Source organism: Motacilla alba, chromosome 11, assembly GCF_015832195.1.
Source record: "Motacilla alba alba isolate MOTALB_02 chromosome 11, Motacilla_alba_V1.0_pri, whole genome shotgun sequence".
NCBI classification, from domain to species: Eukaryota; Metazoa; Chordata; class Aves; order Passeriformes; family Motacillidae; genus Motacilla; species Motacilla alba.
This window is the reverse complement of record NC_052026.1, coordinates 13,848,182-13,872,145: the sequence shown is the minus strand read 5'-3', so window position 1 is coordinate 13,872,145 and position 23,964 is coordinate 13,848,182. Positions and strand designations below refer to the sequence as shown.

General features: G+C 45.5%; 1 protein-coding gene across 5 annotated transcripts in view; it reads right to left on the bottom strand.

The window, feature by feature from the left end:
* PLEKHG4 (pleckstrin homology and RhoGEF domain containing G4) overlaps positions 1–23,964 on the bottom strand; it is an 86,028-nt gene that overhangs the window by 23,542 nt on the left and 38,522 nt on the right. For all 5 annotated transcript variants that reach the window (XR_005258244.1, XM_038147908.1, XM_038147912.1 and 2 more), the window contains exons 8-13: positions 22,246–22,362; positions 19,983–20,081; positions 18,827–18,975; positions 5,820–5,958; positions 3,335–3,457; positions 2,628–2,819 (exon numbers count right to left, since the gene is read on the bottom strand). Coding sequence is in view for 4 of the 5 variants with exons in the window: in XM_038147908.1 (XP_038003836.1) it covers positions 2,628–2,819; positions 3,335–3,457; positions 5,820–5,958; positions 18,827–18,975; positions 19,983–20,081; positions 22,246–22,362 (819 nt within the window). In the remaining variant the exon portion in view is untranslated. The remainder of the gene's footprint in view (positions 1–2,627; positions 2,820–3,334; positions 3,458–5,819; positions 5,959–18,826; positions 18,976–19,982; positions 20,082–22,245; positions 22,363–23,964) is intronic.

The following is a 23,964-nucleotide window of genomic DNA, read 5'->3' as shown; positions in this document are numbered from 1 at the left end:
TTGGCACTCTGCAGGCTCTTTACGAGAAGGAATATCAAGGACATTGCTTATTGCAGACTCCTGCTGTAGATATGCCCTCAGATATTAGGGAAGAGAGAAGGGAGTTAGGCAGGCACTGACAAGATCAATGCAGGAAGGTCAAAAGCAGCTCAGTATCAGAAGACAGGGAAATCAGTTTAGATGAGATCTTCTGCTTATCCCCCACCTCCCAGACCACACCACTAACTTTGCTTTGGGAAGGCAGAAAGCATTCTGGAGATCAAGATCAAACTCACAGGCACTGAAAGAACTTTCATGCTGTGCAGCGATTTCTGCACTGATCCTACAGCTGCAGGATGTATCCCCCTACACTCTTTGTTTCAGTTGGCCACTGGTTCACAATACATACACAGTATATTTACACCACCAGAATTGTTTATAGCTCTACTGAAACCAGTGAGATCAAAATCCTTCTCCCTCCCTGAGCCAGCTGCGTCTCCTCCACACAAAGCAGTGTGAAAACACACTGTGCCACTACAATTTTGTTTTCACTGGGGCCATGCAGCATGAAAGACACAACCAAGAGGGCTGCTGCTGCTGCCAAGGACTGCATCTTGGAGTTTTCATCCACCAAAACAGCTGCAATGCCCTCAGAAAATTAATGGGCCACTGTTGGGGTCTATGTAGCATTTGTGTCCCTAGAAATGACCCAGGCTCTGAAAAGGCTTTGAAGCTGTGGAGAAACACACTGCTATAGTCATGTCCAACTATCCTGGCAGCCCAAGACTACCAGCACAATGCAACTTCCATGCCAGAAGAGAGCACTGAGCAGCTCAGAAGCTTTGGGGAGACCTTAGAACACCTGTGGAACCTGAAGAGGCTCCAAGACAGCTGGAGAGGGACTTTGGACAAGGGCATGGAGTGACAGGACAAGAGAGAATGGCTTCAAACTGACAGAGGGCAGGATTTGATTGGATATTAGGAAGAAATTCTTCCCTGTGAGGGTGGGGAGGCCCTGGCACAGGCTGTCCAGAGAAGCTGTGGTTGCCCCATCCCTGTAAGTGTTCAAGGCCAGGGTGGGGGCTTGCAGCAATCTGGTCTAGTGGGTGGCATCTCTGCCTGTAGCAGGGAAGTTGGAACTGGATGATTTCTTTAAAATCCCTTCAAGCTCAAACCATTGTTTGGCTCTATGATCATGTGCTACAGTTCACATTTGTGCTCCAGAGACTTCCAGCTCTGGCTGGAAGGGTTCACATACGACCAATGTTTGGCTTGGCTGCACAATTGTCAGTATGCCAAACAAGGCTTGGTGCTTTTGTGTGCCTCAATTTATCAGAAAACACATGAGAAAACCCTTCCCAAGATCCTTCCCAGGATCCCCCATGATGGCAAGGGGTGTTCAAGTACCAGAGCAGCCCCTGAACATCTGCTCAGTGAGGTAGAAAAGCACAGGTTCTTGCTATTCTCCTATGGCACAGGAGGCAATTCTCTCTCCATTGGGGTGAAAAAAAAATTACATAGTTCCACAGCAAGAGTCCCCCACCTGCACAGCAAACTGCAGAGATGAGCCAGAGCAGATCTGCACAGCATCACCAAACAAACTCAATCTTCATTGCTCTGACAGCAGTGTTCTGGGCTGCTTTCTCCACTTTTCTGCCTCACACGGGATGATTTTCCATGTTTTCATGTTTAGCTGAATTTCCTTCCTCCTCCCCTGAGCACTTCTGGCTGCCAAGGCAGCTCAGAGACAGCAACTAAGTGCCACCTACATCTGGTACAGCTTAACTTTTAGTGTCTATTCTTTCTGGAATTTGAGAACTTCAATACCCAATGTTTGTACAAGTGTGGAATAAATGGAGCACAGGCTCCCTGGCTTTCTGTTCTTGCCAAAGTTGTATTTTAAAATGCAGTTAGAAAATCCTTCTGCTTTTTCATCTGCAACTTTAGAAATTAAAGAACACCAAGTCCAACTGCAGATCTGCTAAATGGGTGCAGATCTAAACCAAACAGGTGGGAAGGTCAGGCACTCAGCACAGTCACCACACACATCCTATCCTCCTGCTTCCCAGATCCCTGTGATGATCCAGGGATCCCTTGTTCCCTCAGCCACACTTCCCAGCTCTCCATTCTGGTGCTCCCTTTCCTCATGCAGGCCTCCACATGGGAGGGGTTGGACTGTCCTTAGGACTGACAAGCAGGGTGCTGCTCCTGATGGGTCCACAGGCTGAATTGGCCAGTGTGTAAGAATATAGCAGGAAAATGCAGGCAGCCTGTCCTGACATAGTGGCCAAGACTGGACACAGTCAGCTCATCTCTTGGCCCTTGTCATGAAAGCCAGCAGTGCCATAATCCTTCTGCCCACTGTTGCCATGAAAGGGGTTAAAAAGCTGTAGCTCAGAGAGCAGAAAACCTCTATGCTTAACAGATGTGGACATTTTCTGGAAGACACACCCACCCCTTCTCCCACATACTGACTTGAAAAAAATCACTGCAGACACATGAGCATGAGGGGACTGCTGCAGGTTATAGATCCAGCTCCCTGATGGAGCAAATACTACACTTCACACCTTTCATAAACAATTTAGCACTGGACTGAGTCCAAGCAGACTTTTTACACCCTCCTCTGTGCAGCAGATGCCTTGTCTTACCTTGTCAAAGAATTCATACAGCCTGACTGTTTCACAGACTCTGTGCCTCGTTTCATCCAGCTGGGTGCAGAACTCCTCCAGCTCATCTTCGTAGGTCTGCAGCTTTACCCTGTAGGAATGCACATCCACAAAGGAAAAGTCTTCCCATTGATTCATCTTCTTTAATGCTTCCTGTCCCCTTCTGCAATATTCCTGAAAACAAAAAGGTATTGCTTATGAGGATAGAGAGCTGGAATCAACACTAAGTAGTCTTCAAGGCCATTAACAGCTAGGGCTAATTAGACTGGTTTTTAAGGTTCAAATCACATGAGCAGGGGTGTCTTTGTTTACAGCAGAATTTTGGAGCCTGATCTCTTATGATTTACACTTGTCACACAGCAGCTTGTAAAGGCCTACACAGCAAGACCATGGCTCAGTCAGGATCAGAAAAAGGCAGTGTTACAAGCACATCAAAGGAGGAACAAAAAAAAAACATCTTTCAACCCAGTAGTTATTTTCCCCAAGACTGGTAAATGCCATCTACTAAGTGCTGAGCTGGTGGCTTTGTCTGCAAAAGGAGAGCAGGGAGACTGTGTAGTGAGAGGGAATGACACACACTTTGGTGATGAACCCTCTCAGCACCATGTGTTTGGCTGAGCAGATACAAGACACACACGCTACCAACTCAGATGCTGGAGAATATAATTTGGCAATTGGACAACACTTACACTGGCAACAAGATCAAACTCCTTGAACTGCTTTTGTGCTTGAAGCAGCATCTCCAAAGAATCATCCAGGTTGATAGTTTCCTTTAGCCGTTTTCTGCCAACATTCTCAATCCAACTGCTGACCTAGAAGAAAAGGGATAAGCCCTGCTTGTTAGTCACCCTGTGCTACTCACCAAGGTAGGCCTTTATGTGGAAAGAGCAAGGAACTGCTCTCATAACGCTGGTCATCTCATTACTGGAAAGAATGTGTGTAGACTTCTCCCCCCTATATTCTGGCATTTCAGTCTGAGCCTCCTGCTCAGAGTTTTTCCACTTTAGGTTACAGAGTAATTGAAAAGCTCTGCTATTGCTCACTAGCCTTAGGCATAAACAGGGCAAGTGGCTGCCTGGGCTCTGTTTTGGGTGAGCCATGGTCTAAAGCAAGCTCTGCAACTTGCAGACTGGCCTGACATTCCTATTATTGTTACCCCCAACTGGGATCAAATCTCCTTGCTGCCAGATTTTCTACATCACTTCCCTTCTCTGACTGGCAGGACATGAACCACGTCAGTGTGAAGGTATTGATGGATTCTCCCCATCTGCAATGTTTCATGGTTCTCTGTGACTCTCAGCTCCTGGTTTTCTGAAGGCAGCTCTCCACAAAGCTGAGCAGCAACTGCATGTTCCTCAGTGGAGCGCAGCTACTGCTGTAGTTATCAGCCCATATCCTCCAAGAGAGGTAGAGGCATGACTAACAAGAGCATCCTAAGAGCCAAGCAGTCATAGGAGGCCAGGCAGGATAACACAGCATCTCCATCATCACTGTTTTTAAAAACAGCCTGGTAAACTTGTCTGCAATGCTCCAGGCATAGGTGCACCTGGGGGAAGGGACAGACTAAGTGCTTCCTAACGCCCACACATCCTGTTTTCCTATGTCACCTGAATCCATATCCCAGCTCAACCCCATAGTCAAGGACAAACTCCTACTTTTGTGGACTGTGAGGTTACAAGAAGCAAGCCCACTGGCAAGAGGAAGAGATGGTGGTTCTCAGTACTGCAGAGAGGCACACTGCTGCTGCCTAGAGCTCCCAGGCAGGCTTAACAGCAGGAGCAGCTCCTACCACCACTGGTGACCTACAAGCAAAGTAATCCAGGAACAGCTGAGTGTTACTCAATTCAACAAAAAAAAAATAAAGTTCAGCTTAAAGCAGAAAGAGGTTGCAGTGCCTGCTTTTGTGCCTTTCTTCATTTCTGTTTGGTATTAGGAACCTGTGTGTTTAACAAGAGTCTCTACCAGGTTCTTGCAACACACTTCTTGTCCTGAGCACATCCTGCATGGCGCCCCAGTGTCTACCTGCAAATGGGAAGTCATTAAAACTCCTGGATCCACCTTGGCCTCTGAAAACACTAGCTAGGCTACAGCCTCCTTTGCAAATCCAGTTCCCACTAGAGGAGAGGAGCCCAGAATCCCAGAACAGCAATAGTGAAACTGATCCTAATCATTATTTTTAAGGACATACAAACTTCTCATTGCTGATGAGTTACAGCACAGGAAACCAAGCGACTCCATTATCTCAACATTGAGTTCAGGCTTAGGGATCTGCAACATGGAACATCTGGGATCTGCAACACTGAAAGGACTGATCAGCTCTTTTAGGATGCTCAGACCTGAGTCGCTTTATGACTTTTTGAGGTCCTCTATCAACATGGCTACAGGTTTCAAAGGTCCTTCTGAAAGCCAGTGTCTGCTTCAGTTATCCCATGATTGTCAAGAGCTTCAACAAGCATTGAATGAAGGGAAATTGAAGGTCCCACAGAAGTGCAGCAGGTGGGAGAGGCTGAGCAAGGCTCTTGGGCTAAGGACAAGAAACTGTTCCCTCCCTGGAGCCTGTACAGAGGGCTGCACCCAAAGGCAAACTGAGTGTGCCTGGTGCTGCACCCAGAGGGGAAGGAGGGTGCCTGGACTTATCAGATATCAGGGACCTGAGAACAGCAGAGGAATCTAAACAACAGAGTACACAACAGGGATGGGCAGCCAGTGTGGGGCAGGGATATTCTGCAACAGGATGTCAGGAGACCCTGCAGGAGCTACAGCCCATGGGGGACATGCAGACTTATCAGCTTTTTGACACCACTCTGCTGTTTCTCACGGTGAAGTATGAAGAATACTTCATCAACAGCCTCACTGAGAGGGTCAAAAAAAACACCCAACCTCCAAGTGTATGACTTACCTGTGAGCCAGTTCACAGATGTTTATGGGGTTTGACTAATCCATACCTCGAGAGAGGCCAAGGGACTTTCACTTGGCATCAACAGATACCAGGGAAATAAGTGGCTTGATTCTCAGCACTGCTGAAACTCTGTCTCAGATTCTTATGTTCACTTACCATTTTTAAGGATCAATCATCACTGTACACCTTCACACAACACATCAACAGGCCCAGTACCTGCTGTGGAAATCACAGTCAGAGGGCAGCAGCCACTGGAACTGACAGGTAGGCCTTACCTCCTTAAAACACTCTTCCACTTTCTCGAACTCCATCAGCAGCTCCAGTTCCTGGATGCGCTTGTTTGACAGCATCACCAGGCGGTGAACGCCCTCATCAACTTGATTATAAAGCACGCTGGCAGCATCGAGTGCATCTCTGCAAGGGGACACAGGTCTGGTCAAGGGTTTTGCATTAGGTCCTTCCCCCAGTGCTTCATGCAAACACAACCCGGCCAACAACAGCACTCCAGACATCCTCCCCGTGGGACCCACAAGGGCCATCTCCATATGGAGAACAGAAGAGAATATTGCTGCTCCTTGCACATTACCATGATTCACCACTCTCACCCCAATGCAGATAACCTGGCAGAAAGGACAAGAGCATCTCCTCCCAGCCAGACTCCTTGCAAGATTTACCATATTTCTCACACTTTCAGCTTTTCATAAACATAGATCATTGCATCAATGGATTTTCACAAAACACAGGGTCAAGCAGTTTCAGCGTCTAAAACCACCATTTGAATTTAATTAAGTAAATAAGCCACCACTAGTAAGCAAATCTCTCCTGAGTAACAACAACAATATTAAGTGCCTGATGCCCCACTTACTCTCAGGATTTCCACCAGCTAAACAAATATGCAAAGTGTACAACAACTCAGTGCCAGGAGAAATCAGATTTTACAGTGTTGTGCTAAAGGGATTCTCAGACTGAGCTCCCTACCTCCCACAGGCAGCCGTGCTGACCAAAGCCCAGCAGGCAACACCAGGAGGCACTCTCCCTGCCAGCCTGCCCACAGCACACAGGCAAGCATGCAGGGACTCAGGATGCAGCCCAGTGACCTCAGATGCTGCAACCATCATCTTGGTAAGATGCTGAGTATTAGCAAACTCCTTTTAGATGTGTGCAACACCTCTCCAGCACAGGCTTGGGTGAATCACAGATGGGATCCAGGAGACAGAAGAGCATTCAAGCTTATTCTTCTTGTATTTCTTTTGGTTCCAGGTTTCCCTCCTACAATTATGGGCTCAAGACACAGCTACAAGAAAACACTAGAGCCTCCTTCAGCTGTGCTCTACACTGACATGTTCAGTTGCCTGGTCATCTCCTGTACTCACCCTAAACCAATTTTAATTTCATCATCTTACAACCTTCTGACTTATTAGAGCGTGGCTTTTTTATCATATTATTAAAATTATCTAAGCACTTGCAAAATAGGTAGCTAATATTGCTAATGGAATATAATACAAAACAATTCAGCATACATGCTTATTTCTGTCTTACAGGCAGAATCTTGAACCTATGAAATGCAACCAAATGTGAGTGTTTAGCAGCAGCCACCCTGTAGTTTTAATTGACACAAGGTAGCACCATAGATCTGGACAAGCAGCTCAGCATAGCAGAAATCCAAACTATTTTTCCATTCAGAATTCCACCCAGTGTGCAACAGCCAACTTCTCAAACCTCAGGCTCTTAGATACTTTTGTTTTTCCTCTTTGAAATGCCATTAGACTGAATGAATTTCTCCCAAGTGCAGCCAAAAATACCCGAATAGTTTCTGGACTAAGATCAGTGCTACTGCAGTACAGAGCAGACAGGTTCTCTACAGAGCATCTGCAGGCTTCAATGGAAAGATCCAAGCTGTAGCGCTGCTCTGGCGTTTCCCAAAACTGCCATAAACAAACCGTGATGATATGAGCCTTCTGTTTTGTAATCCTTTCCTATGGACAGACCCAGATCCAACCCAGGAGACTCACAGCAGCAGAGTCATAATCATTGTCCAAGCTGAGCTCTGGAAAGTGTTTACAGAGCAGGTTGTGGAGGCCAGTTCCCGTCAGCAGCAGTGACACAGCTGGGACAGCTAATGAGAAACAGTTTGGACAATGGCTGCAAGTTAAATTTGGCAACACCATTAATGCTGCTCGGTTTTCTGCAGCAGAGTGTATCTGTCAAGTCCCATTTTCTGAGTAAGTCTCCAGCATACTGATGGCCAGACAGGCAGACACCCTTTGGCCTTACTCCCACAGGGCTGAATTCCCTGCTGGCATGAATGCTCTCATCCACTCAGGAAATGGATCTAGCAAACACTCTTCCTCCCGCTGGCACAGACAATCAAGCACCTTTAACTTCAGGCATTCCAGGCTGCTATATGCAAACATTTTCAATTACCCCCTCACGAGGCAAAATATTTTTCGAACTTTTCCCTGAGCTTCCATGGAAATCACTTTGGTGTTGATGCTACTTTGATGGCACTCATCAGCAAGCCAGACTGACCTGCTAGACCTTTCTGTAATAGGAGTCCTTATGTCCACCCAAGCCAGTGACAAAGCGAGCATCCACGGCTTCAGCACTTAACATGGTATTGTCAGATGGCAACCTGATGACACAGGGACCTGAGACAAGGGTTCCAGCTCTAGCATTGCCTGACCTAGCACAGAGTATGATCTGATGAGGGGACAGGAGCCAGAGAGTCCCACTCTGCCCCTTTCCATGCCTGACAGAGGAAACAACCCCCGCACTGTCGTAAGTCTGAGCAGTTTTCCTTGACAGCAGTCAGTAGCAACTTGGGCTGCAAGGCCTAACAAATACTGCAGATTCTAGCAGAGCAGACTGCACATTTCCCAAAGGCACAAAACACAGGCTTCCCTGAAGACAACACCGCAACTACAGGCAGGAAAAATCACCCTCAAGGTAGAGAGATAGGAAGTGATTATAAAAAAAGGCTAAAACCCCCCACATTTCAAGGTTTTTTTAACCAGAAATAGGTGCACCACAAAGTCACTGTGTAAAGAGGCTAATTCACTGAGCCACTGGGGAAAAGACCAGTCTCTTGGAGACCACCTGAGACCAGTGCTGGCCTTATGGCCAGCAAACCCCTTCAGGCAAAGTTAGGTCCAGAACTACAGCAATAAAGTACTACTGCTGGCCCACCAACCACAGCCCGAGGAACCCATTTCAGGAGAAGGAGCTTGAGTGAACTTCTTGGTATCCAACTAAAGGATTGAGAAAAATCCACCCCAAACAACACTTCTGGCCCCACCCATTCCTTCCACAGGAGTTATCCTGCTGCTGAAGATCTCAATCCAAGCCTTTATGGACATTTTCAGAAGGTGGAAGGGAGCTCCAGTTTAGAAGTGAGCCCTTTGCCCCATTGGATGTAATCATAAAATACATGTCTCAGTAAATAATGTGGCAGCTACAGATATACAGAAGCTACATATATATGCAAATCAGTCATCCTCCTCCTGTCTCAGCTGATTCAGTGGTACTAAAAATGACATCCAGTTACTGAAGACACACACAGAAAACCTTTGCTTTACTGATCCACAAGCATCTCAAACTTACCTAAAGTCTAAGATGCATTTGGAAGGTCCTGCTATAAGCAGGGACTAGACAGAGAACTCAGTTCAGAAGAAGGCTGGAAATTGAATCTTATCAGTAATTTGGGCTGTTTGGGGATATATAAGCCAAAATCCCTTACTCTTGTCATTTAAAGGACTTTTTTCCCTCTGTGAATGCTTGCAGCAGGCTATCAATGCCCTTATCAGCCACAATTCAACACTCTAAGACTACCCCTTCTCACGGTCCTGCCAATGGTTTCCTGAGCGACTGCAAACAACACGCACAGAAAAAATGTTTCCAAACAGCTCTTCTGGGCTCAGAGTCCCAGGCAACTTCAGGTGTGGCCTTACACCATTCCTGCTCCTCTATGAGTTCCTCTAGCATCCCAGCACCTCAGCTCTTTGTTTCAAGGACCAGCTACGCTGTTTTCACACGTTCTGCCTCGCTTGGCAGGCATTCATTAAACCTCAATGTCTAGTTGTTGGTCTTCTGTTGCATCTCCAAGGTAACTCCATTCATACGTTGTCAGCCACTGACAGTTCACTTTTACCAGCTGGACAGGCTCTCTGACTAACATCCATCTCTTACTCTCTTACACAGAGGAAAATATAAGCCTTTCCATGCTGCAGTATAAAGTAGGTAGGCAAACTGAGCCCAACAAAGAAAACACTCACAGTCCATGGGAAAGTTTGTTTTTCTGATTCACTTGGGCACTTCAGTGCTCACAGAGAGGATCCACTGGGCATTAAGCCTGTTCCCCCAAACCTCTGTAGATCTGTTTATCTATGTACACACACAAATACACATTTGCTGATCTAGATCTTAAAAACTTCCTAAATGATTTCCAGTACACTAGTAAACTCCACAATATCCTGAAACAGGGAATTTTATGGGGAAAATTATACTTCACACAAATATCTATTTCTATCTCACCTTCAGACTGAGAAGTTTTTAATTCCTGTCCTTCAGTAATGTCACAGCAGCTTGGAGTAAACAAACCAAATATTGAAAATTTGGTTGAAGAAAAAAGCGACTTCCATGCTGGCACACAAAGAAAACAGCTGGCTGTCAAGGACTTTCAAGATATTTTAATAGTGGCCTCTGCAACTCTGAGCACGAAAGGCAGCGTTGTTCAAAGTCAGTGGAAAGTCTCATCTCAGCTCAGATTTGTGTGGATGCAATGCAATTTCCCTGCAAATGGGAGTGTGGTATTAAGAGTCTTTCACTACATTCTTCCATGGTCAAATCATCAAAAGCAATTTTGCAATAGTGCAGAGTCAATATAATTTATAGCAAAAAGGAGTAGCTTGATGTCAGTTTATGTTTCCCCAAATCCTGTTTTCATTGGGCAATTATCATTTCAGTGGAAAAGGTTCCAAACGTCTTCAGCTTTCTGGAGAAGTGCCAAGCTGTTGTATAATGGCAGGGTAATTTTAAACCTATAATTTAGAAAGACCATTTCTGTCTGAATCCATTCTTCAAAAAAAGCCAGCCTTGGAGAGTTACACTTTAGTTTTCAAAGAAAAATACCTGTTTTGTTTTCAAAAAATAGATGGCCACAGAAGAAGCTTCCAGCAGAGTCACAAAAGCAGGTGCTGCCTGCGCCATGCCTGCCAATGTCAGTGGGATGCAAACAGGGAAGGGAGCAGCAGAACCATCACTATTCTGCACCTTCCTGTCTGCCCCCTCAAGAACTGCTTTGACAAACAGCAAGAACAGCAGATCTAACAAAAGGGCTGAAATCAAGAGTTCATCCCCTGAATAGCCTTGGCCGATTTTAAAATGGCAAAAATTCATGGATGGAAGGAAATACAACATGTTGGTAACGTATTTGATGGGGTTTGGGCAAGTATAGGGCAGCTAAGTTGTCCTGGGAAAATCATATACCCTGAATCTGATTTGTTCTGTAATTTAGAAGAAATACAGTCAGATGTTACAACATTAGCCTCATCTTGTCTTCCACTCTCTTGGTGCTGAACTTCCCTTGTGGATGTCCATACAGGTTTTAGCATAAAATGAAAAGGATCTGAAAATTAGGAGGTTTAAAGGATGGATTAGCCCAAGGACATCACCCAGATTATGTGTGCTGATACCTTGGCTACAAATCACTTAAAACATCCTCAGCAATGCTGCTGGAAGAAATCCTTCCAGGTCTGCAGGGACAGTGCTGTGTGCCTGAGGGATGTTTTGCAGGATGAGAAATGTCATTCTTGGTCATTACTGCATTATGGTAGCAACCTACGTAAGTGTCATATTTACAATGATCCCATAAAAGGAGGTCAACCTCCAATGCACAGTCCTGCTCTCTAAGCTGAGAGCTTCACATGCAGCTGAGGATAAAATTCAAACTAGCCATGGTGAAGCTAAAGCAGATACAGCTAAATAAATATGAATAATTATTCTCTGCAGCACACAAATAGCTATGGTGGTTTCAATTCCCTGACTGAAGTATCTGAGGAAGTGGGTACATTTTTTAGAACCCTGAAGTGTCCTTACAAAGGCACAGAGATCAAACACCAGATCTGCAGTTGCCTGTGGGATGCCTGCTCCCACTGAGGATGAGACCAGTGGATCTAGCTGAGACCACAGACCTGGCTGAATCCCTCCTCACTAGGTTACCTGACCTGGGAGCCATCAATTAAAAAACATCCAATTAATACAACGCACTGGAGACCACAACTGCCAAGAGAATTCTCTTCTGGAGCTCAGTTCGTTGAAATGTGTTTTTACCAGAAATACACTCAGAAATCCCTTTAAAAGCCAAGGCATCAATGCACACAGTTAAGCAAGTGCCCAAGCACAGTCCCAAGATGTGACCTTTGTTTCTTTCTTCTGCCTGGCTTGCATTCAGTTACAATAAAACTGTGTTCAGACTCTGGTTGATTTAAAATCCCAGTAAGATCCATAAAACTGACTGGAAAAAAAACAACATTATAATAAATCCTAAACCAACAAGTAGCCTTCTTATGGGGAAAGTTCCCAGCGCAGTGGAGCCTTGGACAGGATTCCCAAACATCATTCTGGGAACCTTGAGCCTCAAGATGTGGTTTTCCACCAGCTGTAAACAATTTCTACCTCCAAACCTTGTCTAACGTACATTAACCTGCTGATGTTTATACTTTATATCCTGCTCAAATGCACCAGTCTAGGAGCTGTGTTCCTGAAGCTGAGACCACCAGGCTTTCAAGATGTCCTGCTCAAACACATACCCATTGTCATTTAAAGCCATATCCCTATTTCACTGATACATCCTTTTGCCCACTTCTAGGGCTATGATCCATATAGGGACTGTGCTATTAACCAGCCCAGCAACAGAAGTATCTATCCCAACACAGTCATATAAAAAATGGTGCTTGTGGGATAGCCTGGGCTAAGGCAGGAATGTCAGGCAGTTCAGCTAACATCCTATACTGGAAACTTTTTGCAATTTTTTTCCATATTATTTTTAAACAGATAAAACACAGTGTGTCATTAATTACCTAATGCCCTGTTGGCATGACAAGCATTGCAAACAAAAACAAGCAAAACTGGAGTCTTCTGGGTAAATTCTCACTGAATCCAAGAAGATTTAGAACATAAGCAGAAAATGAAAAACAGAAAGGGAGCAGAGGGGAATCATCTATAAAAAGCCCAAGAGGACAATGAAAACTTACCTAGACAGAACTCTGCAATCTTTTAGCTCTCTGCAAATGCCACAATTGACGTCTCACAGCACTTCATGCACTCAGAATGACAACAGCCCCAGCTCCACTCTCCTTTATGTGCGGAGCAGCGAGATTTGTTTAATGTGAGCCTAAGTGCTTTTTACCAGGCTAAAACCACCACGCCAACAGAGGGAACAGGTTAGACTGTAACCAAAATGAATACCAAGTAGCACAGTGTGTGTTTGGGTAGAAATGTCGCCCTGTGCTCCTCCCTCCACCTGACACAAACAAATAAGGCCCGGGAAGAGCACTGCCACCCATGCTCGGCCAAAGGCTTAGTGCAGGTCAGCACCTTCTGTGTCACCAGCAACAGTGTAGAGGCCTCTTGTGGCAGCCTTTGAGGTCAGAACTTAAGCACACTTTTTCATCTGGCTTCAAAGGTATACTGAGTATACATCTTGTCCCGAGGTTTTAGGATTAGGTCCACAGGAGGAACACAGAAAGCACCCTGCAATGAAAGGTGCCTCTCGCAGATCACGTTAGGAGGGTGCACTGTGGCAAGCGGTAGCATGAGAGGCTCCCAAAGCTCCCAGACAGGAATGAAGGTGAGCAGGCACTAGCTCAAGTGCCACCAGAGAGAGGGACACAAGCATTAGCATCTTCCGAAGCATGCAGAAACACACAGAGCCACAGCAACACATATCTCTAAAGCAGAAAGGGGATAGCAGAAGACAATAATGGCAGAAGACAATAATGCCTCCAGGAAGGATTTCTCAGTGGAAGTTGCCTGGCTATGACCACCAGCCTATGGCGGCAGCTGTCAGTTTGACAGTGTACCTCACAAACCAACAAGTCCAGCCGTCTCAGTCTGCTAAATTTTGGACTTACATACCAGACACCTATCTCCCCACTACCCTTGCTCCCAACTTGCTCCACATTTTGGATGATCAGCTTAGTCTGACTCTGACCCAAGCTTCAGACAGTGCTGTGCGGTCCCTTGGCAGGGGCAGAGAGCCTGTTCATAATCCAGGTTTACTTCCACCACAGGGAGCTCATACACCACTTTGCAGAATGGCACATGCAGGCCTTCTAACATCCCAGGAGTTGCTACTAGCAAGAGCCCTGCTGAAAATCCATAAACAAGAGGTCTGCAGCACCACCCAGCTACAGCCCACCTCATTGTTAACTAGCCACAGCTTCAAGCAGACCCAGAGTCTGAGCAGAGTGTGTGGAAGCCAGCACATGAACTATAGAGGCTTGCAGCTGTAAGATCATCCCCTCTGTCACTGTAATTGAGTCAGGTCCAGCACCAGGAACCTGGCAGCTCAGGAAGTCTGCTCTGTACTGTCCATTCCCTCTGCTCAGCTCAGGTCCCCACCCAGGGCTTCCAACTAGATCACCAAGCCACACTAAAAATAGCCAGCTCACAAAACCAGCTCTTGGCTCTAGCCGCTCCACCCTCAAAATACAGAGACTAACTATACTGCCTTCTGCAAACAAAGGAGAATTCACTCCTCCATCTATTTATAACCTGCTTATTCACAGCTTGTAAGCACAGATTCTTTTCAGATGAGGAGCTTGGGGGAAGAGATTAAGCTTATTCTGGTTCCCTAGTGCACAGAGCCAAACACTCAACACGATCATTCCTTCACCATCTGAGGTTTTTCTCCTTTCAGCTCTCACCTCTAGCCTTGGAACTATCCTGCCCATCACCATGCAGAGAATTACACCATCCCACTCCCGTGCCACGGTGAGAACACAGAGCCAGGCAGGTGCATTCTGGTTAAACTAGTATAAACCATCTATATATTCATATAAAATGGCTATACCCTCTTTACTCGTGACTCACAACACATCTGCAGGATGAAAGGCATTCACTCGGCACTTGTCTAGGCACACGTTTCCAGCTCTTGGCTATGCTGGAAGAGTAGCAATAATGAGAACAACAGTGAAAAACACCTGGCTAAAGACCAGGTTAAAAGGATCCTGGCCTTGCTGCCCAGCCTCACATCACACCCTCACTTCAGCAAGAGCTCCCACCGCTGCTGCCTGGCTTCTGGCAGCTTCTCTGACATCGCCATCACAAACTGTAAGTTTTTGACATCCACTACAGAAGCAGCAATACATTAGTCCACTTTTCACAGCTGGCTCAGTGAGTTGCCTGCAAGCTACAGGTTAGTTGATCACTACACTAGATAGCCAGAAGCCAATGCTACACCTGCTAACCAACTCTATGTACCTCATTAAAGCAATTCTGGTTATTAAAAAATTCCTCTTTGAAAGTGCAAAAATAAGTATTAACAGCATTGAAGTGATGGAGGTCTCTGTGTCATGTGGCCATGTGGCCATACTTACCAAGAGGAACTTCAGCTAGGCTAACAGCTCTGCATTTTAATCCCCAGAAAGACTGGGACAGCAAAATCTCAAAGGGTTCAGCTAACAGACCTGGAGAAGCACTGAGCCTTCAGTACAGAGGATGATGTGAAGGCAAATGTGCTGGCTTTAAATTCACCAACACTGCGCAAGTGGCAATGCCACCTCCAGCAGTCCCTTGGCACCTCTGGGTGGCCAGCCCTACCATTACAGCACTTAAAGAGGCGCCACAAAGGTACACTGGCTCATGACTGCCACACCCACACCAACTCCAGGCCAAACTCAGCCTGGTCTTGCTGGAGGTGGGAGATCTCAGAGGGATCAGCTGAGCACACCACAGCCCCTAATCCAACTCCCTGCCATGAGCTGCCTGCAGGATGTATATTCTGGTAACTGAGCTCCTCCTTCCTAAGCTGGGAAAAGGCAGAGCTCCAGACAGCCTGCTTGGAGAAGACTGTCTTTCCTTTTGTGGATAAGCAGCTGGCTGGGCAACGTCATCTTTTGCAGAGGTACTTGGCGGAGAAAAGAGTAGAAAGACTCCTGCTCAGCTCACAATGGGAGTAGTTACTGGTCACCACTGCTGTGGTGCTACAGCATCTCAGGATGAGACCATCCAGGGAAGACTCCCAGAAGCTCTTGAATCACCTGTTAGAGACAAAAATGGATGGGGCACAACACATCCCTCCTGCATGCCCAAATCTCTGATGGAATGAGTTCAACTTTTTGCAGGAAAGAACCTGTGGCACTGGCTTAGCAAAGCCTCACAAATCCCAGGTCAGACCTGAGCAGCAATGAGATTCCACTGCGCTGTGCCACAAAACACTCCAAAGGGCATCTGTGCTCTCCAGGAGGGCAGAGCGAGCAGAGAGGGTTCCACAACCAATCCTACGAGAAGAGTTTCATTACTAAAGAAAGACTAAAACAATTCTTGTTTGCCATGTGCTCTTGAAAGGTATTTGGCAGATAACATCTGACTGTACTTACATGCCTGCTTCCTTGCCTGTTTTAACTTATTATCTCCAACTTGTGGTCAGGCATTTTCAGAAGGGCTCATCCATCTCTATTCTTACCAGCTCCTGGTGTTCTTTTTCCACATGAAACCACAAAATAGCAAGAAAGACATCTGTGACAGCTAGAAAAATATATTGCCTGAAAAAAACCCCCAGTCAATCCCTTGCCTGGTTTATCCCAAGGTGAAGGTGCAGATGGGCTTGTCATCGCTATTCTTAAAAAAAAAAAAAAAAAAAAATCACAATTTTAACTTAAGTTCTCCACTTGTAGTTGGCATATTTTAATTAAGTGCAGCCAAAAGTCCAGAAAACTGCTCTTTAAACTATCTTCTCTATTTATATGTAATTCATGCACATTCAGACAGTCACCTGTTCACAACTGGCCTCAGTTTATGACTAAGAAATCCTGGCAGTCATGACTCTATTTTATCAGACTTTTGTACCACACGAGACAAAAAAAAAAACAACAATGGGACATGTGATAGACAAAAGAGCCAAAGGTGACTTAGAAGAGTAAAGCCATTTGACTTGCTTTTGTAAATAATTTATTTCAAGTATTGGGAGAATGGGTGTGGAATTAGGCTGCTAAGCATTGATCAAGATTTTACAATTCAAAGTTCACAGCAGCAGTACCACAAGCCCTGCTGAGTGCACACACAAAGGCAGTTCTGTTCCATTTTCACACATCACCAGTAGGAAATCAAATATTGGACCTAAATACATCAACAGCCACTCCATGCTAGCTTAGTTGGCCAATTGCAATATTTTGTCTCTATCCTGCTTTGATCACATCCATTAAAGCTGCCTTTGAAAATCATAATCTTTACAGTATTAGTAGAGCTTAGAACCTTTAATATCTGCACATCAGATAGAAAAGGAGGAGTAAATTAAAAGCCATGGAGGACCCAAACCCAACAGTGCCTTAAACAGAGTTCTCTAGCAAACTGATAGAGCTCTTTTCCCCATTTGAAGGGATCCTGAAACAAAGAAGAGTGGACTTCTTTAGTCTGCTGCCCCAAGTCAGATGAAAATTAAAATACTGCATGGATTTTAGTTTCTGCAACTACCCCACAGTCTGGAAAAGAATAGCTTTCTCCTGTTATATTCAGTTACGCTCCTTCAGCTGGAGAGAGCCACATACATTTGAGCCATGGCATACAGTCTCCTTTCACGCTGGCAAACAATGAATATAACCTGAATTAAACTGAGAACATGCTACACAGCTTCAGCATGCACTCAAACACTGTACAATCAAATAATTCTGTGTGTATCCCCCACTCCTGCCCTTGCTTAAGTAATCAAAGCAGTAAATTATCCTTAGGGGCTCTGTCAGATCAGGTTTCAAAGTTGATCATTTCCCTGCACAAAAACACAGGCTTAGCTTAAAACCAAAACAAAACATAAAACTCATGCACATTTTCCCATTCTCCTAGGACTCTAAAGTTGCTGTGCTACTTAAAATAAAATAAATAATAATAAAAAACCCTAAACAAAACAAAGCACAAAAACCCGCATTATTGTGCTTCTCGTGTCATGTGAGAATGAAAAGATTATACTGTAGCAATTCAATCCAAAATTGCATCAAGATTACTTCACCAGTTCAGCAAGAGAACTGTGTCTGCATAGTCTGCCAGAGCTCCTGACAGGAGCCACAACAGAAACAGTTACACAGCCTGCCCTCATGCTCCTCTCTCTGCACCAAAATGTTGATCCTCTTCTTCCAGTGACAGGCAGCAACTTGCACTGTCATCCACTTGCTGAATTTTAAAAGAGAAATGTTTTTTTTCACAGTGTTTGGTTGAGATACTCCATAACTACTTTGTTATCTTCTCTTGATTCCCTCCCTTCAAACCTCCCAGCTTGTGATGGCAACACAGAGTCAAAGCAGAGCAAGGCTGCGGGTGCACGGAGCTATTCCACACCACCCTGCCACCCCCCGTGCCCTCACCTGCACCCACATGCCAGCGCTTATCTCACACTGGGCTGCAAGCTCCTGGCTGCAAAGGCTGCCTTTCTACCTTGCTGTTTGCACAGCACATAGCATAGAGGCCTTCTCATGCTGATAGGCTTCAGGTGTTTCAACAGCACAAACACAAGTTGTGCAATGCCCTGGGGATGTCAAACAGCTGGGCTCCCTCAGTCCCCGCTTCTCATACCGACCCTGCAAACGGGCAGTGAGTGTTTGTTTGTGCAAACTGTACCAATGTGCCAGGAGATCAGAGCCTGCCTCAGCCAGCAAGCATTCCTCCCAGCTAAGGTCCTTGGAAATCCCCTTGCACAAGGAGTGCCTTAGGAAATCACACAACGATAACGGCCTGCACCTAAACATTCATCACTGCTATCATCAATTAAGGCTTGTGTTTTACAGGTACCTGAAATATCCACTTCTCTCTCCACTACAGAAGATAAGTCTGATTTGGCTTGAAAAAGGAAGTTGAACCACCTAAGTGAATCCACCTGGACTAGTTTTTGAACTGAGGAAGAAGCAATCAAGATAGAGTAAAATTCATTACATTTTTCACTTTTACTGTTTTTAACACAATTCATTGCTACACAAAGCTGTTCTCCAGCCTGCACAGCCTGGGGCACCTCAGGGAGACTCCCAGCACCTGCTTTTTGCTCATGCCCATCTCCTCTTCTCCCACTCTGGGGGCTCACCTGTAGTCTTGGGTAAGGGTGACACAGGACTCCTCCTTCCCCAGTCTGGCGAGGAGCGCGCCACCCTCCTGCTGCACCTTGACCAAACTTGCATCTTCAAGAACATTCTTCATCAACTGCCTTGAATTCCTCAGCAGCACAGCTGCATCCTGGAGGGATCACAAGAGTGAGGTGGGCAGTTATCGCAACCTACAGGCAATGAGGGAACGGGCAAAAACCAGAACCTAAACCAAAACACACCAAAACCACATCTCACCTGGGCTCACTCTAGGAAAGAGGGAGGTTGGCTCCCATAGCTGCTTCTCTCCAGCCTGATAAGTCCAAAGTGACAAACAGGGCTCCTTATGCTCCTGATACCTTCCCCACCAGGCTAAAACTGTGACCCAATTCCCATAATTGTTTTTCCATTCATTTGGTGGGCATAGAAGAAATAAGCTTTCCAGCCTCACTTCCCACGCATGCTTAGCTCCAAATGTTCTGAGAGCCTGGACATGCATGGCTCCAAGCCTTGGGACAAGATGCACATAAAGGGTTTGTGGATATCCAGATGTGTGCAGGAAGGCCACTACCATATCCTCCATCATTTACTATTGGCACCCTCAGTGCACAGCTGGCAGCAATTCCCTACCATGTCAAGATACAGCAGCTTCTCAAGAAGAGAAATAGAAAGTTTGTGATCACATGGGCTTGGTCTTTGTCCCTTCCCCTTCTTGCCCACTTCCAAACTTGTTACTGGAGGCATCAAAGCTGGAACCACAGCACAGAACTAAACTGTCACCTAATGTTATTCCAGGCCATTCAAGCCAACCTGATGTGGCATAGCCCAAGGCAGTTCTTGTGTACCTGGCACACTAAAGTTTGTACCAGCTACAGAGCTCTGGGGGCGCTGAGAATGCACCCCAATGCTGGAGCAAGCACCCATCAGCAAAAAGCCCAGCTAGAAACATCTCCTGGGTGACACTGAGGAATCAGACAACCAGCTTCCAAACGCACTGAAGCCTCTATCACTTCATTTGGATTAGCTTCTACTAGTACTGGGAAACCCTGCTATACTACAGCTTGCAAATTCAAAGCTACGGCTTTTCTGCAGCTATCCAGCCCCATGCTCTCTTCTGTCTCAGGTCCACCCCTGATTCAAGGTGAGTGACATGCTTACCTCAGCCTTTCCTGGTAATTTTGTGGATTCCACTTTATTAATGGCTCCCTGAAGGAAGGCACAAACACCCTGGCATTGTTGTAGCAAGTATTCCAGCTTCTACAAGAAGAAAAGACCAAGGCAGAGATTATTGTCTCACGGCTGACAGGAAAGGTTTTCTGAGCTTGCTGAAGCTTTGGAGTACAAAAATCAAGAGAGGATCAAACATGTTAATCCAAGAGTTCAATTATATCATTCATTGAGACTATATCAGCAAACAGATGCCTGTAAGAAGCTTCAGCTGCATCACACTAGACCAAGGCCTCTATGCAGACCTTAGAAACCTGCATACTCATGGCTTGGATGGGTCATGCTTTACAGAAAAAAAAAAAAACAAAAACAGTCCACTTATGTCTCACTTTCTTCTATTAGCATTTCTTGTAACTTTCCATGAAGATTAATCACACTGCATGAATTTCAGAGAAACAAAACATAAAACAAGTACTTGGAATTTTTTCTATTTTAAATAATTTCTTCTTGCATTAAAAAATTAAGCACTTTAACCTATGGACAAATTTGAAATCCTTCCGCTCTTCAGGGTGGGAGGAAAGCAGGGAGAAAAAAAAAATCCAAAAGTTTCATAAGGGTTTGTGAGGCACTATTTTTCAGAAAAGTTAATGATATAAGCCTGAATACTGCCAGATGCCACCCTCTAGCCACTAAAATCAAGAGAAGGGAGAAACAGTTATTCCAAAATAACTGTGTTTAAAACAAAACAAAAAAGCAGCTGTTTGAATCTTTACTGAATTGAACTCCCTCCTCCCCTGGAGTGCTGGAACACTGCCAGCAGTGACAGATTAGCAGGCAGGATGCAGGTGAGATCACTGAGACAGGAAATAAATGCTGTTTGCCACATAGCTGCAGAGCTAAAGGAGCTGAGCACATGGGTCATTATCACACACAGTATAAACAGGCATTCCATACAGAATAATTCCCATAGTAGCTCCTTTTGGTAATGTTTTACATGCTAAGACAAGAAGTTGCCTGATATTATGGTCCTTCCTTCAAGAATTACCCTTCTGCACACACAGAGCACCTCGGCTCTCAAGGTATTCTCAACTCTGTCCATTAAACTAATCCTTCTTGCAAAGTTTCTCTGCTTTGTCACTGCCAAATAAACTTCAAATTCTCCAAGACAATCCTGGGCACCAAGATTAGGCCTCTGTACCTCTACCACATCAGCACAGGCTCATACAAGTACTTTTAGATGTAAGTTGGAAAAAATAAGTTAACATTTGGCACATGCCAAGCCTATCTTCTGAAGCCTGCCACCAGCACCACAGTGGTGTTATCAGAGACATCTTAATCTGCTTCAAGTGTTGCACTGTGCCACACAGCACTCTGTGCAGCAAGGTCAGAGCCAAAAAAACACTGGATCCTCTGGAAGCTGAGGTGACAATTCTGTCAACCACCAGGGTCAGCAAACTCAACATGAAGACAGCCAGCTTGTGTGCAGACTTACAGAGATTTAATCCTCTCTAGTCTTGGTGTGCCAAATAACTCAATAGAGCTTTTAAAGATTCAACAAGCACATGGTTGACAGCACTCAGGCTCCCTCCACAGCACAAGTGCACACAGAGCTGGGTATTGGTACCATGGATGCTACCTCTGCAGGCTTCTGGCAGTCTGCACATACCCTGCTGCTTGCAAGTAAAAGATATTCCTAGAAGAAGAATTCTGAACTGATTATCCGGAACTTCCAAGTCTCACTCATGCAAGGACTGCATATATTACCAAGGAGGTAACAGCTTGATCTCGGGAACTTGCTCCAAAACCAAAAAGATTTAACTTGTTACGCTCAAGTTCTTCATCATTAGTCCAACGGCAACATGATACTAACACCTTCTGCTGAGATTAGTTTCAGATGTCTGCCTCCTGTCTAACTCAAGAGCCACTTGCGTATCCCAAGACAGGATTCCATTTCAGATTTGACCATATTTTGAAGGAAAGAAAGAACAGAAAGAACTATGCAGTTCAAGCAAATGAATAAAAAACTAAAACTTTATTTCCTGCAGTCATGCCAAGAGACCACACTGTGCACCCATCTTATGAAGACAATATTAGCATTTTTTTGATACCAGAGATTCATTTGCATTCACAGATTTACAGGAAAATTGTCTTTCAATGCTTGCAGGTTCAGCTGTTGACAGGTTCCTGTTGTTCCCATCTGCTCCCATGCCATAGCTTCTCTCAGACACCAAAGCACACAAGACATTCTACTCACCCTGCGGAAGCTTAGCCAGCTCTGGTGGCAGTACGGGAAGGTCCCATCCAGTTCTAGAGGCAGCTGTGAGCTGTCTATGTGCTTATGGAGGGATTTCATGGAGGTGAGAAGTTCAAACTGCACAGGAATAGAAAGGAAAAGAAAAAAAGCTCACTTGCATTAGGGTGTGAGTACTGGAGGAAGAGGGGAAGGGTAACAAAAGGCAGAATGTATTATTTCTTTATCTATCTTGCACGGAAGTACAGCATGCAATGTGTAGCTGCAAAATCACTACAAGGGAAAAAAAACCCCAACAATTCAATCTTAGAGCAGCTTGTTGAACAGCTCAGTGGGCAAACCCTGAAGGAATGCAGGCCACAACACGCTGTCTCACCAGGCAGAACATCTGTGATGGAAGTCTGGCAGCAGCCAGCCTTCTCCAGAGCCAGCACCTCCTGGTGTAAGCAGAGCAACTCCCTCATATGTTCCCACAGTTGTGCTGTGATTTGCATCTGTTTAAAGAATCTGGGAGGTTAAATCCAGCCCCCAGCTTCCCCATCTCACTTCCTATAAAAGAGTCAAACAGAGCAGATGCTGCCCTGCCCTCAACTCTCCACTCATCACAGCAGCTATTTGCTCCAAGAGTTTCTTGGAGCTTGGCACAGGTAACTTGCCTTCTGCAAGTCTGTAGGACCTCAGAGCATTTCTACACTCTCCAGAGCAACAAGTGCTCCTGCAGGTACATGGAAGCCAGCCCAGACACAAACTCAGGTGCAGACATTTAACTCCCCCACACACACACAGTGTGAAGTTTCTACCCCCTTACAAAATTGTGATGATGCTTCCAATTCCTCCTGCATGCCCATGTGTTTATTAGCCTTTCCTCTGTTCCCTCCTACACTCTTTCTGTTTGTTCAATGTGTTTAATGTCATCTGTAGCTCTCCCTGCATGCACATGCCTGCAGCCCCCATTCTGACTCTTCCACATGGGGGCAATAAGGAAATGGACTAATAGCATTTGTTATTCTTTAGCCTTTGGGGACACCACACCACATGCACAGCAAACCTGACGCCTGTCACAACATCTTCATCCACAGGAGCCAAAAGGCAGCTCCTGGCCTACTCTGAAGCCTACAGAGCTTCAGCAGGCACAGAATTTCAGTCCATTCTTGTAGCTTGCAACAGTCTTGGAGCACAGGAAGAGGACTAAGATGAAGTCTGCTCACCACAGCATGGCTGGGAGCCTACATTTCTTATACAGCTATAGAACACCAAGACAGTTTTATTCTGTGGGGGAGTTCAGTGATGCTGTGGTAACTCCCCCTCCTCTTAGTCTTTCCAGACATTTCAGCTACAAAGGCAACCTCACACAAAGGCCCATCTCATCTTCCCCTTCTTGCAGAAGTCTCTCAGCCACTGGCAGCAGCAGGTATCAGAGGAAACAGAGGAGATGCAAAATCCAGGAAAGCAACAGGCACCTTCAAAGGTGGAGTTCAGGATTTAGCATAATGTCATCTCTTCCTGACCACGCATTTCCCCCCTTGTTAATGGGAGAACATGAAAAGCATCTCTAGCTAATTGTGCAGGGCTCCTCCAAACAGTTATCCATGCTCCCAACAAACCCCCTGTGTTCTGAGTCGCCAGCAGACCAGCAGACTGACGTAATTGTGGCACAAATGTCACTGCTGGGCGTGGCAATAAACAGAGCAGGACAGGGATCTGTTCAGCTCACAGAAACAT